At 36.1% G+C, this 21,339-nt stretch overlaps 1 protein-coding gene across 1 annotated transcript in view; it reads left to right on the top strand.

The window, feature by feature from the left end:
• The first annotated feature begins 679 nt into the window (after positions 1 to 679).
• The window catches only part of LOC104313621 (uncharacterized), a 45,160-nt gene continuing 24,500 nt past the window's right edge, over positions 680 to 21,339 (top strand). The window contains exons 1-5 of the mRNA XM_069776958.1: positions 680 to 1,181; positions 9,547 to 9,638; positions 10,658 to 13,117; positions 15,650 to 15,832; positions 19,881 to 20,048. Coding sequence (XP_069633059.1) covers positions 9,581 to 9,638; positions 10,658 to 13,117; positions 15,650 to 15,832; positions 19,881 to 20,048 — 2,869 coding nt within the window. The 5' untranslated portion in view covers positions 680 to 1,181; positions 9,547 to 9,580. The remainder of the gene's footprint in view (positions 1,182 to 9,546; positions 9,639 to 10,657; positions 13,118 to 15,649; positions 15,833 to 19,880; positions 20,049 to 21,339) is intronic.

Genomic DNA, 21,339 nt, shown 5'->3' with positions numbered 1-21,339 from the left:
GGCAAGACCTCCATAAGATTTGAGCTGTTTGCCTCATCCAAAAGACTGCAACTTTGCAAGCAGGCTGTTTCTTGCCCCTGAGTTAATGCAGTACATTAAGAAAATGGTGTTCCTTAAACCACTAAAAATAGAGAGGTTTGTGTAATAATGATCTCGCTCTCTTCTCCCTTGCTTCTACAATGCTACCAGAGCAAAAAGAGTACTCATTAGATGTAGACGTACAAGGCAGAAAACTCTGGAGACGCCTTTTCTCCCAATTTACCTGTACATTTACGAGAATTAACTCCTATTCAGTACAGAATTTGTAAATATTCTGTATTTTATCTGTTTTTTAAATTATAATAGTTTACAAATAATACAAATAGTAATTTAATAAAGTAGGAAAAAATAGATCTGTTTAAACACAAAACAAAATTGATACTACTAACCACACTGTGAGCTCATGTGATGTAACGACATCTCATGTAAGTACAACAGCGATTATGAGATTTTTACAAACTTTGCGTTGGTCCAATAAGCATACTTCTTTTATCTTATTTTTCGTATTGGATATGTGTAAACACATGGAAAACAAAATCATTCCAGTATTGATACTATAGCATGAACATTATATTTTGTGTAGGAATATTGCCAAGTTGGTAAATTATTATCTTGAATTCTACAACATGTGAAGGAAAAAGGGGAGGATGTCAACAGGCTGATTAAAGGTAGACCAGTCATGATGCTTCATGGAATTAAATATACTAATCAGATTCTGAGCTTAGGAGACAAAAATAGAAAAAGAAGTGGAGCAAGACTGTGAACAACATTGCTCCCTCTTTTATCTTTAATTTTAACTAGGTAATCTGATTGATTAAGACTTTTCAGACAAAGCTGACATTTTGCAAAGCCCCACTAAGTTGAGTTGTTATTTTTCTTATCTGATTTAGCTGTTAAGAGTTAAATAACTAGTGGTCATTTATTGCTTCAGTGATGGGAAGGATATGTGTATACAGCATATCATTGCTGACTGGGGCTGACAATACGGAAGTGGTTAAGTCCAAAGGAAAAAAAAATTGAACTTCTTATCCTATTAAGCCTTACCAAGACAGCCAGCCCATCCATCATGAGCTTAGAAAAGCAAACTGTTCACAGAGAGTACATAATAGCAAGCATCTGAGGAAAATGAATATTGGCTTATAGTAAGTATAAACTTCTTTTTTCTTTTTTTTTCTTTTTTTTTAAATGACACCTTGTCAGGTAGTATTCTGTAGACACTAATTGTTGTAACTCATCATAGCTTTTATAAAATACAGGATTTCTGCAGGTTTTTTACACAGTAGATACAGTTTAAAGAATTTCACTTATAGTTCAGTGTTTAGTTTTCTGAATAAATAATGATAGTTTCCTAAATAGAAGGGATTTTTCATATGGATTTTTGATTGTGAGTAAATAAGAATGTTTTCCTAAATGATAAGGATTTCTGAGATGGATTTTTAATTCCTAAGACTGTACCTGTCATCTTATTTTAGCATATAGGGACTTAAAGTTGTAGTAGTGTATAATTGTAGAAGTGAAAGCCTACCTGAATGAACTTCAGTTTGTTATTTGTATTTTCTTTCTACAACTAATATTTCAGGTATGGAATGTGAGGAATGCTACAATAAGATTACAGGATTATTAATCAAGAAGGAATGTTACATATTGTGGAGTAGAGAACCTTACAAACTCAGTTTGCAGCACTTAAATAAGCCTGGATAGTAGTTTTTTTCTCCTACCATTTCATCATCCTGCATACTAAACCACCTTTGGTAAAATACTTTCTTATTTCTCTGTAAGGAGAGAGACATTCTAACACTGGAGCTTTCCCAGTTCAGTGAAGAAACATAGGCATTTTCTCAAAACACCCGTTAAAACTAAAAAAGACCGTGTGAAATACTAAACATCCCATTTTTTGTCATTTGAAACCCAAATTACTCCTAATTTATGCATCTTCTGGAGGAAGTGACCCTGGTAACTGCATAGTCAGAAAATACGGTATCTAAGTTTCCCTATTTTAGATGCTGGAAATCAAATCATAGAAGCTGGGATACAGGGGTTTTGCCCTTATTGCATTCTATGAGAAATGAAGGGTTTTTCTCACTTAATTATAATTTATATTTTACAGTCACAGGCATTCTCAAAATAAAAGGCTACCTCATTTTCAAAGAAAATTATTATAGTGTACAACTATTGTGCAAGTTTCTTCTGATAAGCTGAGTTTCAAGTATAATCAAAGATTTGGGATTTACATTATTTCTATTACAATGGATGAACAATTCTGAAGCTCAAAAAGTTGAATAATTTGGCTTGACAAAGAATTGTACTTCATTGACAGTAACATCTTTGATTATAGAAATTATATTTCATTATTGGAAATGGTCATGTGTTACAGTGAGGTTTCTACCAATTTCATGACCAATTGCCATGTCACATGGGAAGGGTATTTCACTTACCTGCTGTCATGTTTGATACTGACAAAGCATGAATTACATGCCAAAACAGAAACAAATTACAAGTGACTAAAATGCCAGATTGCACCCTAAATATCAGAATGACAAATTTACTGACAAGAAGAGGGCTAATCTAACTAACATTCAAATTAGCAGTTTTTCCTTTGGTCTCTAAAACAGGAAGAGTGGAGGTCCAACAATGTAAACAGAAATGGCAATTCATGGGATCTTTTTTTAATATATTTTCAGAAGTTTTGCCGAAGACAAAATTATTTTATCCAGTGTAACAGATATAATGCACAATAAAGTATGTTCTCTATGCCAGTTTTTTAAAGTATTTTTTTACATACATGATAATAAATACGTGAACTGCATTAAACTGCTAACACTGGAAAAATCTGATCAGGATGTTGAAATATTTGTTATATAGTACTTGTGTTAAAATCATTACATGATCTCTGTATAGACCATTTAGAGCACAGAAGCTACCTACTGGTTCTCCATTTTGTTGTGGAAAACAGTGCATACATTTAAATGAGGGTAGAAATGAACAATGTTGATGCAGAAATGAAACACCTCCAGAATATGAGATCAATGCTTATCCTTATTAATACAGTATTTATTCTTGTTGTGGCAAAAGCTCAAAATAATTAAACAGAAAGCAAGGTTAGCTGAGTAAGTGCACAGAAGCTTTATAAGGAGATGAGTTTTATACATGGTTTTGCAGAATTTAAGAATTGAAAGCTGAACCTGTGACTTGACTTCTCCCTAAAAAGGCAGAAATCCTTGTGCATATACAGCCCATGATAGCTGAACTATTTTTTTTCAATGAATTTGCTGGCACTTGCATTCTCAGTTTTCAGTTAAGATAATCTTGAAAACATTTGACTGACTACTACTTTATTAGCCTTTTTTAAAACTAAAGTGAAGAGCACCCTCCCTGCAGGGACATAACTTTAACATAATGGCAAGAATAGCATACCCACTATTCCTTTAAAAATGATTGGTCAAAACCTCTTTAACACTTTGTCTGGTGTCACTTGTTGCTTATAAGAGTCCAAAATAATGCAAAACCTAATTACATGGGGTTTGGATTTCCTGAATATTCTCATTTCTGGCATAAGTAATGTTCTTAGTTGCTTAGACAGTAACCTTCTTTGAGAATCAGAACTGCAGAAATGTTGACTGGTGTTAGCTATCTTTTCATGATCTGAAAAAGCAAGATCCTGATTTGGTGTGCTCATTAAAAGTCCCACAGCACATTTCATGAAACAAAATGGTTCATCACTGGGTCTTAGTATGATACCTGTTGCAGATTAATTTCACTTATCCATGTTTTTCTAAGTGTTTATTTGGGTGCACTATTCTCATAGCTAATTGGATACTGCTAGATAACTACCAAGTTCCATTCAAATGGAAGATGATTCTTTGCAGCCTTATAATTCATGTTTTAGTTAATTTGTAAAATGCTTTAGGGTCCTGTTACAGCCCCTGTAAATGGCTGCCTGCTTTGTTTGTTCTAGACATTTTGCAAAGACGTTTTTAAAAATCAGTCTATTCTGGAAAATACATAGACAAAACTATATAAACAAATGAAAATAAGATGCGTACCAGCTGAGGCAGAGAGTAAGAAACACTACTAAGTCAGGCTTTTTTGATAACATCACTTTTCTTGCATGTCTTTGGCATAGAAGACATTCTTTGGCAACAGTACTGCAGAAATGAATGTTCAGAAATTATTCAAATAAGGTAATAGTGCAAGCTTGATAAAGAGATTTGGGACATCTTTGTAAAAAAGGCAAAAGGAAGGTACTTGATTAAGGCGTACTTGAATGAGGTATATAAGAGGTAAATCAATGATGAGCCCCTTTTGCCTACTTTCTGTATGGAACTACTGAGGCTTTTGTACACAACTCATTCTAATGACATTGTCTTTGTTAAGAGTAAATTATCTATGGGGCATCTGCCTCAATGCATAAAAGCTAATGCAGGTAATATGCCACAAAACAATCAGTAAGGAAAGTAAAAGGAAGAATTCACAAGGAAAAATCAATATTTAAGAATAGTTTTATAGGAGGAGGAGAGGAACTAAGCCAAGTGAGGCTGGGCCAAACATAGTTGGTAACTTCAGGAGCAAAGTCAAAGCAAAGATTAGTATGGAATAGAAGAATATTGCAAAATATGAGACACAGTGGAAGTCAATGACAACAAAATTCAGTGTAGTTAAGGTTATCTAGGGCAATGGAGACAAAAAGTAGGATTCTGTATCCGGAGGGAGGAAATGAATCAGAAGGGTGTGATGCAGTTGAAATGCAGAAGGGAAGAGCAGTAGAAGGTTCTTGTTTCAGAAAGTCTTGTTTGGACATTTTGTGATACCATTCTTCCATAGTCTGTGAAAGGTATAGAATTCAGTGGGGAAGTATTCAGCTGCCACTGAATATATTTATAGCCATGCCTTCTACAACATAAGATACTGAAATTATAAGAAAGAGACTTACCATCTAAAAGGGCAATTAATACTATCCTGAAAGAACATTAAATATTTTGCAAATATATTGTGTCACCACACCATTCCGATTCAACATTATTAAATATTTTCTCCATATTTTCCTTTCCTTCTTTTAGTTTGTCTTTTCTGCCAGACTCATCATTACTGTATACATTCACTGAACATGCTTGTTCAGAAAACTCAACACACATGTTTTCATGTAAAATCTCCATTATATAAATATATAAAAGTAAAGTAACTCGTGTGTTTTCAGTTTTACTTCCAACCAGCATTTTTTAAGGCAACTTTTCCTGCCTAACAAGATGATCTCAGAGGCATATGTCAGAAAAATATTTTGTTGCCTGTATTATCACAAAGCTTGTCATCACCTGCATTATCCTGAAAGAAATACTATTATGGATGTCGTTCACAGTGAAAATGAACACGTTCTAGACAAAGCTTTAGCTGTATTTCTGGTGGAGAGTGTTCTTTAACTCAAAATGAGGAAGTTAGTTACTATTCTAAGCTAACCCAAGCACTGCTGTCTGTAGTGAGAGTAACCTGTCACATAGAGCACTATGTCAGTGGATGTTGGCTTCCACTCAGTGAGCTGCTGAGTGCCTCTATTCTCATCTAAGCTAATTGGACTAGTGTTCATCTAGTGTCCAGCAGTGGACAGAATAGTCCCTAATGCAGGGTCTTACCCTGCAGTCCTGATGCATACAACTAATCCTTACACAAGTCAGTGGGTCTACTCATGTGACTAGGATTGAAGATTATGAGATTCCTAATTCTTTTAGCACATCTCAGCTGTAGGACCAGCAAAGCAAGAATAGACAAAGACAATGCAAGGAAAACATGCACAGAAAAGATGATTGAAACCAAAGAACTGGTGCCTCTTCTGATGTGGTAAACATTAGAGGAGAAAGCATAAATTAACATATGGAAATGTAGTAGCGACAACAAAACTATTTGCATCATAAAAGTTCTTTCCAATGTTTAGTTGAAAATTACTTTAAGATATCAACAATTTAACATACTGCATTTACGATTAAAATCAATAGTATATAAATGTGAAAATTAACATCTGAGAGATAGTAGTCTTAATCACAAATGAACAGTGCAAACAATCATTCTAAATTATAGTTTTGACCTACTTACTACCAATTACAGAAATAACTGAAAAAAACCCAAACCAAAACAAAACAGCTTAATCATCCTGTTCACCTAGGTCTTACATCTCATCTTTGACCACATAGCAAAATCTGTAATCCTACCACTATGAGCAACTTTGACCCATTGCTATCTCTACTGATAGTTTCACACTGCACACTCAGATTGTTAAGTTTCAGAAGACGGTAGATCTTTTCCCACAATCCCAGCATGCAGAGAACCACCACTATCTGCATTCAGTACTTTCAGATTTTCCCATGCCACTAAATGTTATTTGAATAGTAGTACAACAAGTGACCATCCCAGACCTAGAATTTATTCTGCAAAGTCATATGATATTTTACCATGACAAAGCCTGGCAAAAACATACATTACAACCATGAGGAGAATATGAAATGAATATGATTTTTATTTGAATTGATCCACAATACTGTCTGTCTCAATATTTCAGCATCCTTCTTGCAGTGTTTCCTCTTTTTGGTATTGTCCAATGTTCTTTTCACTTTTTCTACTTCTCTATCCATCTTAAACCATGCTAACCTTATCACCAAAGCCATCAGAATTCAAATCAATTGCTAACTGATTACAGTCATGCCTATTATTCTTCCCTAGAAAAGGTCTTAAACACTACATACTAAATATATTCCTGGCCTGTAAACATTCAGTAAAATGCAGATTTTCGCCAGATAATACAGATTTTCTTCTTTAAAGTAAAGAGTAATGTGTAGTGCATACAGCTGTACAATTAACTGTCAAATGTAAAGAGAGACTAGAGTAAAACGGGCAGCTGTTCTTGATCTGCAAATCATTTTTAAAAGCATTTTAGCAATGAAGCTTAGCAATCACATTTCCTGTATTGAGATTAACCATTTTGTTACTGACCACAGGACAGGGAAAAAAACATGGAAGTGGAATTCCTGGGGAAGGACAAAAAATAGTTTAACAAAGGAAAGTATTTTGGAAAGACAACCATGAAGGTCAAGAAGGGGAAGGGGAAGAGGAAGGGCAAGGAGAAGGGGAAGGAACAGAGTGTGTAGCATCTTCCTTAGGTTGAATTGAGAGAATTCCTAGAAGTAAAAATATTTTCTCAATTACAATTTAATGAAATATAACTGAAACCTCAAGGATCACAATCAGATTATGGAGCTCTGTTAGGCTGTTGTTCCTGTTGTCATAAATATATGCACCAATCTGCAGATCTTACATAAGACACCTCTAAGTATGATTTTTATGCTCTTAACATACTTGCATATGTAACTCTGTACAAGAATATTGATGTTTATCTGAAACTGATAGGCACTGTCTCATATCCAAAACTACAGATAAATATCAGTCCCAGCTCTTGCCTCTGTGTCCTTTAAAGCCTTGTATTTGGCTTTAAGATCATTCTTCCCACTGAAAACAGAGCTCAGCTGGCAGCTTTGGCTGTCTGTCCAGCTTTGACTAAAGACACCTGGAAAAAACAGAGGGGTATAGTTTCATCATGAAAATTGACAATGTAAACATTTCAAAGTGTCTGCTGTGAAATAAATACAAAACTTTCTCAGTCTCTCTAGAATGTCTTCTAAAAAGGCAGGGAAGAATGTCCATGAAAGTGGAATTCCTGGGGAACAACAAAAATAGTCATCTAGTGCATTTTTGCAGCCAACTAATGAATGTTGACTGGCATACTCAGTCATTTAGCCTCACACAAAATTAAAAAGTTTTCAGAAATAGAAGTCAATGGCTCTGTATTGAAATCCCAGTTGTTTGGCTAGCTACATATCACTGCATACAGTGACATGTAACATGAGTCTTACAATGTCAATACAATGATTTAAAAAGCTTTATCCTAATCCTCATTGTTATAGCAAAATCCATACATCCCCTTTACACCAGGTAAGTCTGCAGCCTCAAAAATTCACTCATGCTTTTTCCACAATGACTTATTTGATGTGCTGATGAGCTATTGTCTAAAGATATTATGACTAATAACACTTGCAGTCAGTTGATTTTTCCCAACATAACACTACTGATTTTCAAGACTATCCCAATGATGTATTAGCAGTTCAAATACTTCTAATTTCAAACAATGTGAATTATCCATTCCAAGGTCATTTAGAATACAATAGAAAATCTTTGAATTAAATAACAGAAGCAAATCCTAAGACATTGACTTATTTTGGAAAGTTGACTATTTCCATTATATTTCAATACTGTAAAAAAAAAAGTTGTAAGTTTTGGTCTATTTTCCAAGCAAATATCAATCCCAGAAAATGCTACCAATTCTATTTGGTTAAATAGCCTCTACATAGTCACCCTGCTGCATGGGATACAGACCTCTTCCATCACTATCATACCTTCAGTCAGCATTCAGCCCCATTGCACAACAGGAATGAGAGATGACTTCCAGATTTTAGCTATTCTTCTCAGATCAGTATAAATTTAAGGTCTCACTTCAGTGATCAGCTGCAAAAAAATGACTGACTAACTAAACATGGATGTAAAGCTCAGCTCCTAGTTGAGAGTCTAGGGATTCTTCATTTGTCTCAAATTATTAAAGTACACAAATAGTAGCATCCATAATGTTTCCTTAGGCTGAGCCTTCTTTGATACCATGTTTCTTAAGGCTTGTTAAATTCAGACAGTGAAATTTCCCACAGGCCTGTGGAGAAACACAGATAAACATTTTAATTTTTATTTTCTTGATTTTGTGAAAAGAATAATATTTAAAAATTAATTATGAGAGGTATTCCACTGCCATTTAACTTTGAGTGAAGTAAGTCTTCAATACTAAGCCAGCATTAACAGTTAATCTTACATTTAATAAGTTTCCCTATGAGGCAAAAAAATCGTATAAAACAATTTTCTTCTTCCCACAAACAAATGCAAGGGGCAACCCAAACTGTAAGATGCAGATTGGTCAGTTTGCTCTGTATGCAGCTCAGTTATGTACTTAGTCCTAGCTAAGGCCTTTTATTCTCTTATACTAGGTCTGAATTTTTCCTCAAGAGAAAAAACAATGATTATTAAGTATTTCATTATGTATATAAATAAGATTGAATTAAAAATTAATGCTTCAAACAAAATATTAATCTCTAAAAATCAGAATCAGATAAAATCATAGGCTGGAAAAGGTCAGCCACTGCCCAAATCTCCCACAGACTTCAAAGAGTATTGGTTCAGGCCTCACAGCTGAGATCATCAGACCTTGTTTTTAAGCTAGTATTTGGAAACCTTCGAAAATTTGGTCCCAAATAACCAAGAGAAGAAAATAGATGCATTAGTACATGCTCTAGCGCTTTTCTATTTTTTCGTTATCATCAGCCGGTTCTTACACAGGAGAAAAGCCAAGTTAGAGAGCCTGAGAGAGTTAGAGAGCAAAAGGATTCCAGAGAAACTGTCTCATTATCCAATGTTTTCCCTCCCACACAGAAGAGTGGAACCCAGATGCCCTCAGTTCTTAGAAATGAGTAGAAAAAGAAGAAAAAGCTACAAGGGCAGAAAGAGCTTTGATTCCAGAGAATGTAAGTTTACAGAAATGTTTAATTTAAAGTAAAACCATCAGAATCATAGGTGGTTATTCTCCATTTACTTATCAAGACAGAAATCCATCTTTGTGCTCAAAGCTGTTTGTCACATTGGAAATATTTACACTCAAGTGTGCGTATGTACAGGTAACATCTTGATGAGGCTAGTTGTTCTGTTTTAGTTGAGCTGCTACCCTAGCTATTTCTGGCAAAGTCTTTCCAAAGATGTTGATGTTTAATTACCTCAAATTTTCAGCATTCTTGCTGTAAATTTCCCAATGTTGTCTAAGTTTAACAGCTTGTTCTAATCCTACTTAGGTAGATGTCACTGTAAACTATTAGCCTCTAATGCACATAGCCTGTTCTAAAAAAAGTCCAAGAAGGGCAGCATGTAATTGTACGCATGCTGTGAAACCTTGCATAGTACAGCTCCTGCCAGAAAACAGTATTTTCTTCTGCTTCAAACAGCAAGCTGTGGCTCACACCTCCTGGCAATGTGCCACTGATCTGCTGTGTGATTGCAACAATATTCATTAATCCCTCTGTTTGCTCATCTGTAAAAGGATTATGAAGTCAAGATCCATGTAATCTACCCCAAACTGCAAACATGCAATGGGATATTGATTGTCCCAGTGTGTTCATAGGAATGAAGTAAATACCGAGAGGAGTAATGGAAGTAAAAAAGTAGACCTTTTTATAAGCAAATAGAATACCTTATCCCCTAACAACTGTAAAATTTTCTGAGAAAAAAGAAGTGTTAATATATTATTGTCCTCCATTCAGAGTGAGTTAACATGGCCTACCCTGTTTATCTGACTTCAAATTACTTATCAGATAATTAAGACAAAAGAAGTTACTATTGAAATGAAAAAAATAACGTTTTGGAAAATATACTACACTTTAAAGATAGTATAGGCATTTTCTATGAAAAGTGATTCAAAGATAATCATACGTTTGTGATACTGCTTACCAAATCATGGGAAAAATTATTTTTTCTTTTTTTTACCTTAACTTAGATGAACAATTGTCACCTATTTGTAAATGCCAGCAAAATGTAGGAAGCCTTGAAAATAAAGCAGATGAGGCTCTGGCTCACTTGACTGAGCCAGTGGATGTAAAGGGTACTGAAGAAGATGGAAAAAATCATGAAAACCAGAATCAGAGTAGCTTAGATGCATCTGAAGATAGAGACCTTGATAACATATCAGACAGCGAAAAAGAAGGAAAGAAGGAAAAGAACTTCCCTCCTCAGATGTTCTCTCCTCAGCAAGATGAAATCCTAGCTACAGTAACTTTCGGTGAATCAGAAGGCTCATCCACAGGAAAAATTACACTGTGGGGCAAGCCAGACTCTGCAGAGTCCATTAGCTTGGCTACTGGAAAAATTACTGCAGAAGTAAAATATGGTTCTTTTAATGTGAAAGTAGAAATTAAGAACGTTTTGCTGTTTGATTCCGGAACAAACGTTGTAGCTGAAAAAAGGAAAAGTTCAAAGAACAATAAACGTTTTCATGAAAGGCAATACCAGAAAAGCCAGTGTTCAAAATGTTCAAAGTACCAATGTCCTTCAACTGACCATTCAGCAGAACATAATGGGAAATATAAGGGATCCTCTAAACATAAAATTCAAACTGCCATCAACAAAAATGCCTCCCTGAAAATGAACATTGAAGCAAAGGAAATTAAAGTAGAATATACCAGCAGAAAGAAAAATCTAAAGATTAACATCAAACCTGGTGAAGAGGCACAGAGCAAAACCTGCAACAGGGAACATGAAGATACGTATTGGAGTGAAACAGGTTATTCTGTAACAGGGGCACCTTGCAATACAGATTGTGAGTCATCTTTTAGATTTCATGAAAAAGTAGACTATACATTCCCAGGTGGATGTACACTTCTCCCTCCACCTAAAGAATTTGCTGACTGTGACAAAATGAATTTGGATACAATTGCAGAGGGTGTATCTTTGTACCCTGTTAATGACAGAAAGGAATCTGACAGCCTCTCTACAGCCTTGAGAATTTGGGGGGAAGAAAATTATTTTTGTAACCATAGCAAAAAGGACAATGAAGACCACACCAATGAAAAGGAAGATTTTTCAAAAGATAAAATACTTTTCTCAAAAATAAATAGTACAAATTGTCTTGTAGCTAGTAATACCTTGAATAACCCAAATGCTGGGAAAGAGCTTACCAGTAAGAACAAAGTATTAGGTCAAGAAAGAAATAACTGTGACAAATGCAGAGAAACAGGGCAAAAAACAGCAAGAAGAAAGTCTTTTCCAGATACTACCATTGTTGTACCATCACCAGTTCACCCTAGAAGAGATTCTGGCTTTTATTCATTGCCATCCTTAAAAGTATTGCCCAAGGAGACCAAAGCAGATGTCTATAACAGGAACTCACATGTTCATACAAGCTATACAGAACTTTGTAAGTGTTCTGACTTGACCTCCTCACTGAGAAGTTTGAGAGGTCTTAAGTCTTCATATCAGTATGCTTTCACATCATTCGATCATAATATTACCATTTATCCATCTGAGCCTGAAGAAAATCTAGATGACACTTGTTTACTGAATGACTATGCAGACTATGTGGGGCAAAGTGAAGAAACAGAAGAAACATTAATGGAGAGTCTTCATTCCAATGGTACTATTAATGAGAAAAAAGAAAATGGGCATGAGGAGCCTCTGAGAAACATAGCCATATGGGAGGAAGACTCTGAGTCTACCAAAGGTGCTTTAGGTGAAAGGACACCAGAGTACAACCATCCAGAAAAGCATGTTGAATTACAGAACCCTACACGTCCTAGAAGCCCTTCAGGTGAACTTATTAATGACAAGGAAAGTACTAATTATGCATCTACAGAAAGCGCTCCAAAACAACTTTCACCTTTACAGCAAAATGTTCACCTAACCCCTGCAGAGCCTGAGGTAATAAAGAAAAGGAGAGGGTCAGTAATGACTGTGATAACTGGAGAACTAGAACGAAGACTCATCCAAGGTGACACTAAGTTGATGCCTGATTCTTTCAGCTCTGGGGTAAGAAAAGAGCCTAAACTTCCCTGTAGTATACAAGAAAAATCCTTGCTGTCATCCTTGCTGTTAGATCCTGACGATCATGACATAAATAATGAATCTGAAAGCTTTTCTGAGATACAAGACATAGCTGGGAGTATCCTTGTTGAATCCAATTGCCATAATGATTCAGCACAGGCTGCCATATTATCTACCTTTTCACCATATACAGAAATGAGAGAGAATTTCACAGAACATTCAAATATCAAGGAAAGACCAGAGAACTTTTGCTGTAAACAGTCAACTGATGATAGCTTAAGGAGAGAGTCTGGAGAACATCAACTACCTCAGTTAGCCAAATCCAGCTCCGATGACATAAAGAAAAGGATTGAAATAGAAGAAGATTTTCACCAGAATGCAGATATCCCCCCATCATCAGTAAAACAGATTTGTCAGAAAGGTAGGTATTATAAGACTTTTGGAGTTAATATTACTTACACACCTTTTGCGTACATGGTTTAGTGCTTTGGTGACATCTTTTGGGGGAAAATGAAAGTATATTATAACTTTACAAAGAGATGATGTTGGTAAGCAGGGCCATTTCGTTATAATATGCAGTTATTGTGTTGAGGGTCCTAGGAGCCATCTTGTAGAGCCAGGTAACTTAAATAAAATAAAATAAAAAAGAAGAAAATTTGAATGCAACTTTGTTCAAGAAGTGAGTTTCCTACACTAAACAGTCAACTCATCCTATACATCTAGTGAGAGAAGCAAACACCAAAACAGGAAGGGTTTGTTTGCAGTTGCCATGTGGCATGAACTCAGAGCTCTAGTTGGTGTTTAAAACCACATAAATCTGTTTTTGGAATCCATGTGAGCTAAGGAAATAATGAATTCTAAGTACATCTCAGTCTTAATTCTGGCTGAGCCTTTACATGTCATGGAATAACCACAGTAGATCATTCAACCTTCTTTTCTCCTCTCTTTATGTAGTTAAGAAAACTGCATATGAAAAAGAACTATTTTTTATAGCTAACCTTTTACAAAATTTCTTGTCTTCCCTTCTGTAATCCATCTACCCATATTCATAACTGGTCATTTAAAAAGAGTGTTTTGAATCATAAAAATGTAAAGCCATACCGGGACACTGCACACTACAATGTAAGCTTTTTACATTGTGAATATGTACACACACATATGTCTGTGTGTGTTTTTGAAATATCACTCCAAATACTTTAATTTTAATTTTAATTTTTTAATATGAATCAAATTATATGCAAATATAACTCAGATCATCCTCTTCAGAAAGAATGTTTCCAGTAGGTTTGGAGGTTAGGAGTTTTATACTATTGAAAAATACATACTTTCTTACCATGGGAAAATATCTTCACAAATCATAGTAAAAAGCATCAGAAAGTTTTTAATAATCTTTCTAGCTCACAATATCTGTAGAAAATACTGGTATGTCCTCCAAGGTTGTCTTGTTTGGCATGGGTAATGGAAATTTCAAAAATACCTGAAGTCTATATAGACTATATTGATACACATATAGGTAGATATTGCTATATAGATCAATATCTAAAATACTAAAATAAATAGAGAATTAATTAAATGGAAATCTCTTTAGAACAAGGTATAGAAAGAAGAAGAGAAGGAAGCCTGTGTGCTCAAAAACCTTGAGTTCTCATACATTAGACCTCAGTGATTAAACACACAGCACAGAAGTAAGGTGTAGCTATTCCTTGCATTTTTGTTTTATTCTCTCCTCTTCCCTTTTGCCCCTTGCTAATAATTATCTATGTGTGTTCTTTCTCTTACCTATCACTTCACCTGGTCTGTAACTTTGGTCCTCTTGGTCTATGGTTGTATTTTGATTTTCCATCTGTGTTATTCTCAGCAACTCTGTTGAGGTCCTACCTTAAATGAGTAAATGTGTACATCCAGAAAGAAGTATAAGCATTTAAAGTTTTAAGACTCATTAATATGAATCAAAGTCCACTTGTAATGTGGGAATACCAACCTTCTTAGTCAAGACATTGGGCACAAGGGGCAATGGGGGACTTGCTGTGCCTGGTAATTCAGTGATGCTGGAAAGAAAATGGCATTTTTCAACAAAGAGTGAGAGCATCTAGAATAGAGGAGAAAAACAGATGCAAATGTTGTAAACAGGATGGAGGAGAGGAGTCCAGGCAAGCTAAAATTCTGCTGGTGTTGTGGGAACTTAATTATTATCAGAGGGGCAAGGACTCATGCAAAGGGCACTACAAGGGAGCTACAAGAGATCAGTTTCCTGAGTCTCAGCCATAGTCAGCTGCCCTGGAAAAGAGGCTCAGTGACACAGGTGTGTGATGGATATCTGACTGAAGTCAGAAAGAGGCTATCGAGCCAACAGAGCACTTGCACAATCTTCTAGGGAGCCTGTTGAGGCTGAGCTCACTTTCTCCCTATCTGCCCTTGCCAGTGGGTACAGTTGCATTTTCAGAATGGAATCTAATACAGTCTGTTTTCCAGTTGTTGTTTTAGCTGAAATAGTAATACAACGAATAAATTTATATTGCCTTACCTAGAAAGAAACCTAATGTAGAAAGATATATCCTCCTTTTATCTGCATGTGTGGCTTGCAAGATTTTTAATGTTTAAATAGCACTTTATATATTTACATACTGACCACTTCAAAAATGTGTGAGCACTTGTTAATAAAATCCATGCACAATTTATATGTTTCTGCATAAAAATGGTGCTATACAAATAGCTACGTAGATATTTAACTACAGATACAACTACCGCAAGGTAACCACATGTACTCATCTCTGCATGAAGACCTCAATTAATCTAAAAGATATACTTTATGAATATTTTCAGTATTATTTGGTATTTTCATTTCTGTGTTTGGTTACATTATTCTTGTATTTAGAATGTGGAAATTTTAAACACTATAATTGCTTAAGTTGCCTTACACACTCCTCACAAATAATGTCTGGTTATAATTTAGACTTGAAATCAGAAATGAATAAAACCAGAAAGCTACCTTTGATGAAAGACACCAGAGCAAGTGATAGCTCCCAAGAAGAAACAACAGACCAGTGGGCCAGGAGACGGAAACAGTTCAAAGACAGCAAAAAATGCAGTTCAACTGGAGGGAGCTCCATAAACAGCACAATCACTGAGGGATCAAGTGAGTACTTTAGTCTTATGACTATATTCTTTCTCCTTCATGTGAAAGACATTCTGACAGGGTTTTCAGCTAAGGAAATTGATCTTCAGTTCATAACCTGAGTCTCTGTCTCAGTCATTATCATGAGCAAGCATTTTTTGTTCAATTGAACTATTCCTCACTATAGGATTTAGTATTGTCTCTCCTTCATATAACCAAGCGAACAATCTAACTGAAAAAAAGTTGATTGTACCATCCTCGTCCATATGCAATTAATGTTAAGACAAACTCTAGGCACAAAAAGAACAGGTAGGTAATCACTTACTGCAGCAGCTTTGTGGGTGTAACAAAAATCATAATCCTGATGCCTACTTTGCTTATGTAAAAGCTATGGTGAGCTGGGAGTCCTTCTTGCCTCACTAAGATAACCACCCTCTCCACCTTTTATCTTCAGGTTCATTGCCTAGATTATCCTTCACTGTCCCTCCAATTCCTGAAACAGTTAGTCCCATAACTGTCTTGTTAAGAAATCTATCACCTCACCATATGCTTGGGCCTGTACCAAACTTGAGCCTGTACCAGCTCAAATCACATGGGAAGGAACTTTAAAGATGAACTGCTTAATGAATTTACATTTCATGCAGATGGAGTCCCCAGGCAAGGATTGCGTAGTCTAGGAGAGAACATATGTGGTACTTCTTACTTCACACGCCTTTGCCTCCTGTTTAGCTATTTTAGTAATGTAAGAAGTTCTTTGTACAGATGAAGAAATGTGCGCTTCCTTGTGGAAATATTTTTTGCTTTAGTGGTTACTTTTAGTGAGGGAAGTTTTATTTGTAGATGTATAACCTCCTTTTTGAAGAAGGTTAAATGCAAACCTACAGAAGACTGACAGCTGTAAGACTTCAGTGCAAGTCCAATACAAGATAAACTGTAAATATGTTCTATCCCTGCACTGAAGAGGTAAGTCCTACACCAGCAAAGCCTCAATTCCCTACCTAAACATAGGTGTCAGTTGCCAGCTGGGACACCAGTAGAGTTCTGAGGTATGTCACCTACAGGGAAACCATGCCTTTTTGAAGCAGTAACTGGACAGAAAGTGAGATACCCTAAGGAATCTAATATGGTACTAGCCACGTATGTTTAGATAACTGAGTCAATCCCTAAGTTTTTAATGGCTGTTAACAAAGCAGCAGGGATGACTGACATTTCACATGGAAATGAAAAAGATGTTTATTGGTAGCAGTTTCCATTCTTTGCCCCTAAGACAAATTCAAGTCCGTGGCAAGGAGAATAGAAAGTTACTGTGTCAAACTACCAGAGCTCAAAAAAACCTATATATAAACCAAGTTAAACTGTTCATTGATTCAACAGTAATGTCTCTTGAATATAAAGCTGGACCATAAATTTTACTAGATCAAGCACACGCAGGTTTCATAGAGAAAATATAAACAAAAAAACAAACAAACAAACAAAAAAACCCCACCAAACCAAACAAGCATACCAAAAAAAAAAAACCAAGTTGCAAGAGCTAGAATAGCTTTCCCTGAGACAAAGGTTTTGGTAGCACATGACATGAACCTCAAGTGGTCTCCAGAACAGGTGAGTGAGTAAACAATTCTGTCACAAATCCTAGTATCTAATCATTTTGGATACTATGCTACAGGCCTGAGACTTCTGTCCCTTTTGCTTTGGTAGCTACGCTGTTCCCTGGTGATTGCAGACTTGAGACATCTCTAATCAATATTTGGAAGCAGCAGCTCCTTACATGCTTACTTCCAGCATCTGAGAAGAACCTAAGTGCAGCTTGTTCCTGACACTTATAAACTGCTTAGCTTGACATCTGTGCCAAAAGCTCGAGGGAAGAGACAAAAAGACATTCAAGAAATGTATTGGCATAACTCCATAGCACCAGCGTGGCAGCAGTTATTTTTCTGGTTTTGCCTATTAGTCACATTTTAAACTCTACTACAATTATAACAATTCAGGACTAAACTGGCAAAATACTGTGCTGTACTGTATTGGTTGGTGCTAGTCTAGGTTTTCTTAATTTATAAATTCATGGTAGCAAGCTAATATGTGCTTTAAACATATCAGCCTGGTAGTATTTATTTATTTGTTTATTTCTGTTTATTTACTGGTAGCTTTTTATACAGTTAATAATGCCAGCTTTTTATACAGTTAATCTTGCCATCTCATACTTTCTGCATAATAAGGGAGAAGCCAGTGGATGTGGAGTATTTGTCTACATATACACAGTTAGGCAAACTGTCAAAGTGAAAAAAGACTGCCATTTAGATGTATTCAGGAAGTAACCTGCTTAACAAAACTAAATAAATATTAATTTTTAACTTTCCTGTTTTGAAACTGGAAATCATTCTGCATAATTGCCACATCAAACAGGATAAACAAAGCAAAGAGATCCTTTCTCCAGCTGCATTAATCTAGCTGCATTATACCAAGCATTTTGTATTAAAAGAAACACGATTTCTTTTTTCTTCTCAGATAACTTATACTAAAGCATTTTTTCAGTCTGTCTCTTAGCACAGTCAGTGGTGGTCTATACTTTTATATACCTTTCACTACCCAGTTTTAGCTTTGAAGTTCCAGCTCCCGGTCTGCTTGGGAAGTTGTCATACTATATTGCATAGCCTGTTTCTCCACAGTCAAACTGCTGTTTATAGCCTGCTTGTCACACAGCCAGCTGCCTGCTGTCCTATCTCCTTGTGAGCCTGAACGTTACTGCTTTTTCCTTTAGCAGAGAATTAGAGCTCTCCTCTGTCTTCATATTAAACTGTGTGACATGGTTTGACCCAGCGGACTCATTGCAAGACATTGTGAATGCAAATTAATATAAAATATGAATCTGAAAATCCTCATGATAACACATATACCGTCATACAAATATTCAACAGCCTAGGACAAGCTAGAAGTTCTATATTTAAAAAACAAAACAAAACAAAACAAAACCAAAAACCAAAAAACCCCAACTATTCTTTCCTTACCTCTTTTTTAATAAAACTGAATGCACACATCTGGAAGAGCTAAGATTAAGCAAACAGCAAATATGGTCATCATTATCTGAGCCATGCCAGTTACCTATCAACTCCTCTTTTGTCTTCCCATATGCACTGAACTCATATTAAATTTTGTCATGGTTTAACCCCAACCAGCAACTAAGCACCACGCAGCAGCTCACTCACTCCTGCCCCCCAGTGGGATGGGGAGAAAATAGGGAAAAGATGTAAAACTCATGGGTTGAGATAAGAATGGTTTAATAGAACAGAAAAGAAGACACTAATAGTGATAATGACAGCATTAATAAAATGACAACAGTAATAATAAAAGGATTGGAATATATAAATTGCTCACCACCCACTGATCAACACCCAGCTAGTCCCTGAGCGGCGATTCCCTGCCCCCACTTCCCAGTTCCTATACTAGATGGGAAGTCCCATGGTATGGAATACCCAGTTGGCTGGTCTGGGTCAGCTGCCCTGGCTGTGTCCTGTGCCAACTTCCTGTGCCCCTCCAGCTTTCTCGCTGGCTGGGCATGAGAAGCTGAAAAATCCTTGACTTTAGACTAAACACTACTGAGCAACAACTGAAAACATCAGTGTTATCAACATTCTTCACATACTGAACTCAAAACATACCACTGTACCAGCTACTAGGAAGACAATTAACTCTATCCCAGATGAAACCAGGACAAATTTCTAGAAAACTTATTTGGTTTCCTAATCAAGTGGGCCGCATAAGAAAGCTTAACAATTGGCTAAAGCCAGACTTCTCTTAAAGAGGTGCAGTTCCTGTTTTGACCATTTTCATTAAGACTTCACTTGGCATTCAAGTTCAATATGCAATAGCATCCAATATTGTGATCTTATATTTGGACATCTTTGCAGACTGCCTATTTAAGAGCAGTAAAATTGCAGAACTAAGTACAGACATTACAAACAGTTCATTAAGAAGCTTGTGGCACTTCTTCCATGCTGACTGGATGAGGTCTGTTATTCTTCATGCATTTTCCCTACTGACATTACTTTTACTTGTTTTATCCTCATGACAGTAAATTCAGAGGATGCCCGGTCAGTAGATCTGGGACTACATTCTGAAAATGAGGACAGAGGTTTTTACACAGAAAACTTTCATTCTGCTGCCTGGGTTTTCAGAGGAGATGATGTCTCTCCGGATAATAGTCCTAGATGTCTCAGCAAAAGGCCTAGACCAGTGGCAAGTAAGTTTGCTAAAGCAACAGGTAATAAATGTCATAAAACTGTATAATTTGGGGCACTCAGGATTCCAGGGGACCAATGTTTTGGAGAAGATGCTGGACACTTATGCTAAAGACAGGAAAAGAACAATCCAAGAAGATAAATGGCTATTAAAAAAATGTAAATAAGTAGTTCTTATTTAGCTACTGTCTTGCAAAATGGTGTAATTACTTGACAAAATTGATACTGGCAAAAAGTCATAATTAAACCTCATCTCTTGCTGCATGATAAGTGTAGAAGCAATGTAATTTCATAACTTCTTCAAGCACGGCAAAATCATAGAGAGCTATTTGTGGACATAAAGTATTATAATGGTCATAAGATCTGTTCTCCATCAAACTTTCAAACATTTTAGAACCAGAAAGAAATGGATCAAGTTTGCTATGGGTGTAGAGGGTTGTTCTATGTGTAGTTTAAACCCTGTCAAGCAAACAGATATAGTGAATAACTTTTGCAGAGGGATGGGAGGTTTTCCTTCACTTTTCAGATGTTAAGTTACTGTTCAGAGAACTAAGACAAACTGAAACACTCCTGTAGCTTTCTAGGAGTTCTCTTTGCTGGAGTTCATAAATCATTCACAATATGAGACAAAATGAATGTGCTCTGTAAATCTCCAGATATGAAAAATCTCCCTTAAAATATATGAGAATACTCTGGAAAGCCATTCTGATTGCCCCTTCTCCCAGGGGAGAGCTCAGAAGTTCAGCAAGATGGTTAAAGTAGATATTGAAGTATCTATGCTCTTTTGGACAGGTAACATCAATTGGTCTGCTAGTAAAGTAACCTTTAAAGTAATTTCTATCTTCCAAACAGTATACAGTTTGAAGACAAAACAGGTGTCATAAATTATTATTAAGTTGGCCTCCATTAAACAAACACAGTAAGACAGTCAAATGATCAAAAGCAGACATTCGGAGAATTCAAATTTATGCTGAAGTCCTTCATGAGTATAAGATTTACTAATGGGCCAGACCATTTGAGACAGGATAATAATACTAGACCCTGAGAAAAGGTTGGAAGTAGGCAATTAGACCCTGATCTTCCTTTTTACTGAGGGTGATCCATTTACATGTTAAATTCTGCTGACTTGAAAGACATTTCACATGGGTACAGCCACTGGTGCCAGGAGATGCCAGTGTGGTGGGGGGTTGGACTAGAGGACTGGGAGGCAGTGGGAGTGGGGACAGGGAAGGGTAGATGGAAGGAAAAGAAACAATTGGTATCCAAAAGACAGAGACCTTATAAAATATAAAA

The sequence above is a fragment of the Haliaeetus albicilla genome, chromosome Z, assembly GCF_947461875.1.
Source record: "Haliaeetus albicilla chromosome Z, bHalAlb1.1, whole genome shotgun sequence".
In the NCBI taxonomy this organism is placed as follows: domain Eukaryota; kingdom Metazoa; phylum Chordata; class Aves; order Accipitriformes; family Accipitridae; genus Haliaeetus; species Haliaeetus albicilla.
The sequence above is the reverse complement of the archived record's forward strand: the minus strand, read 5'-3'. Positions and strand labels throughout refer to the sequence as shown.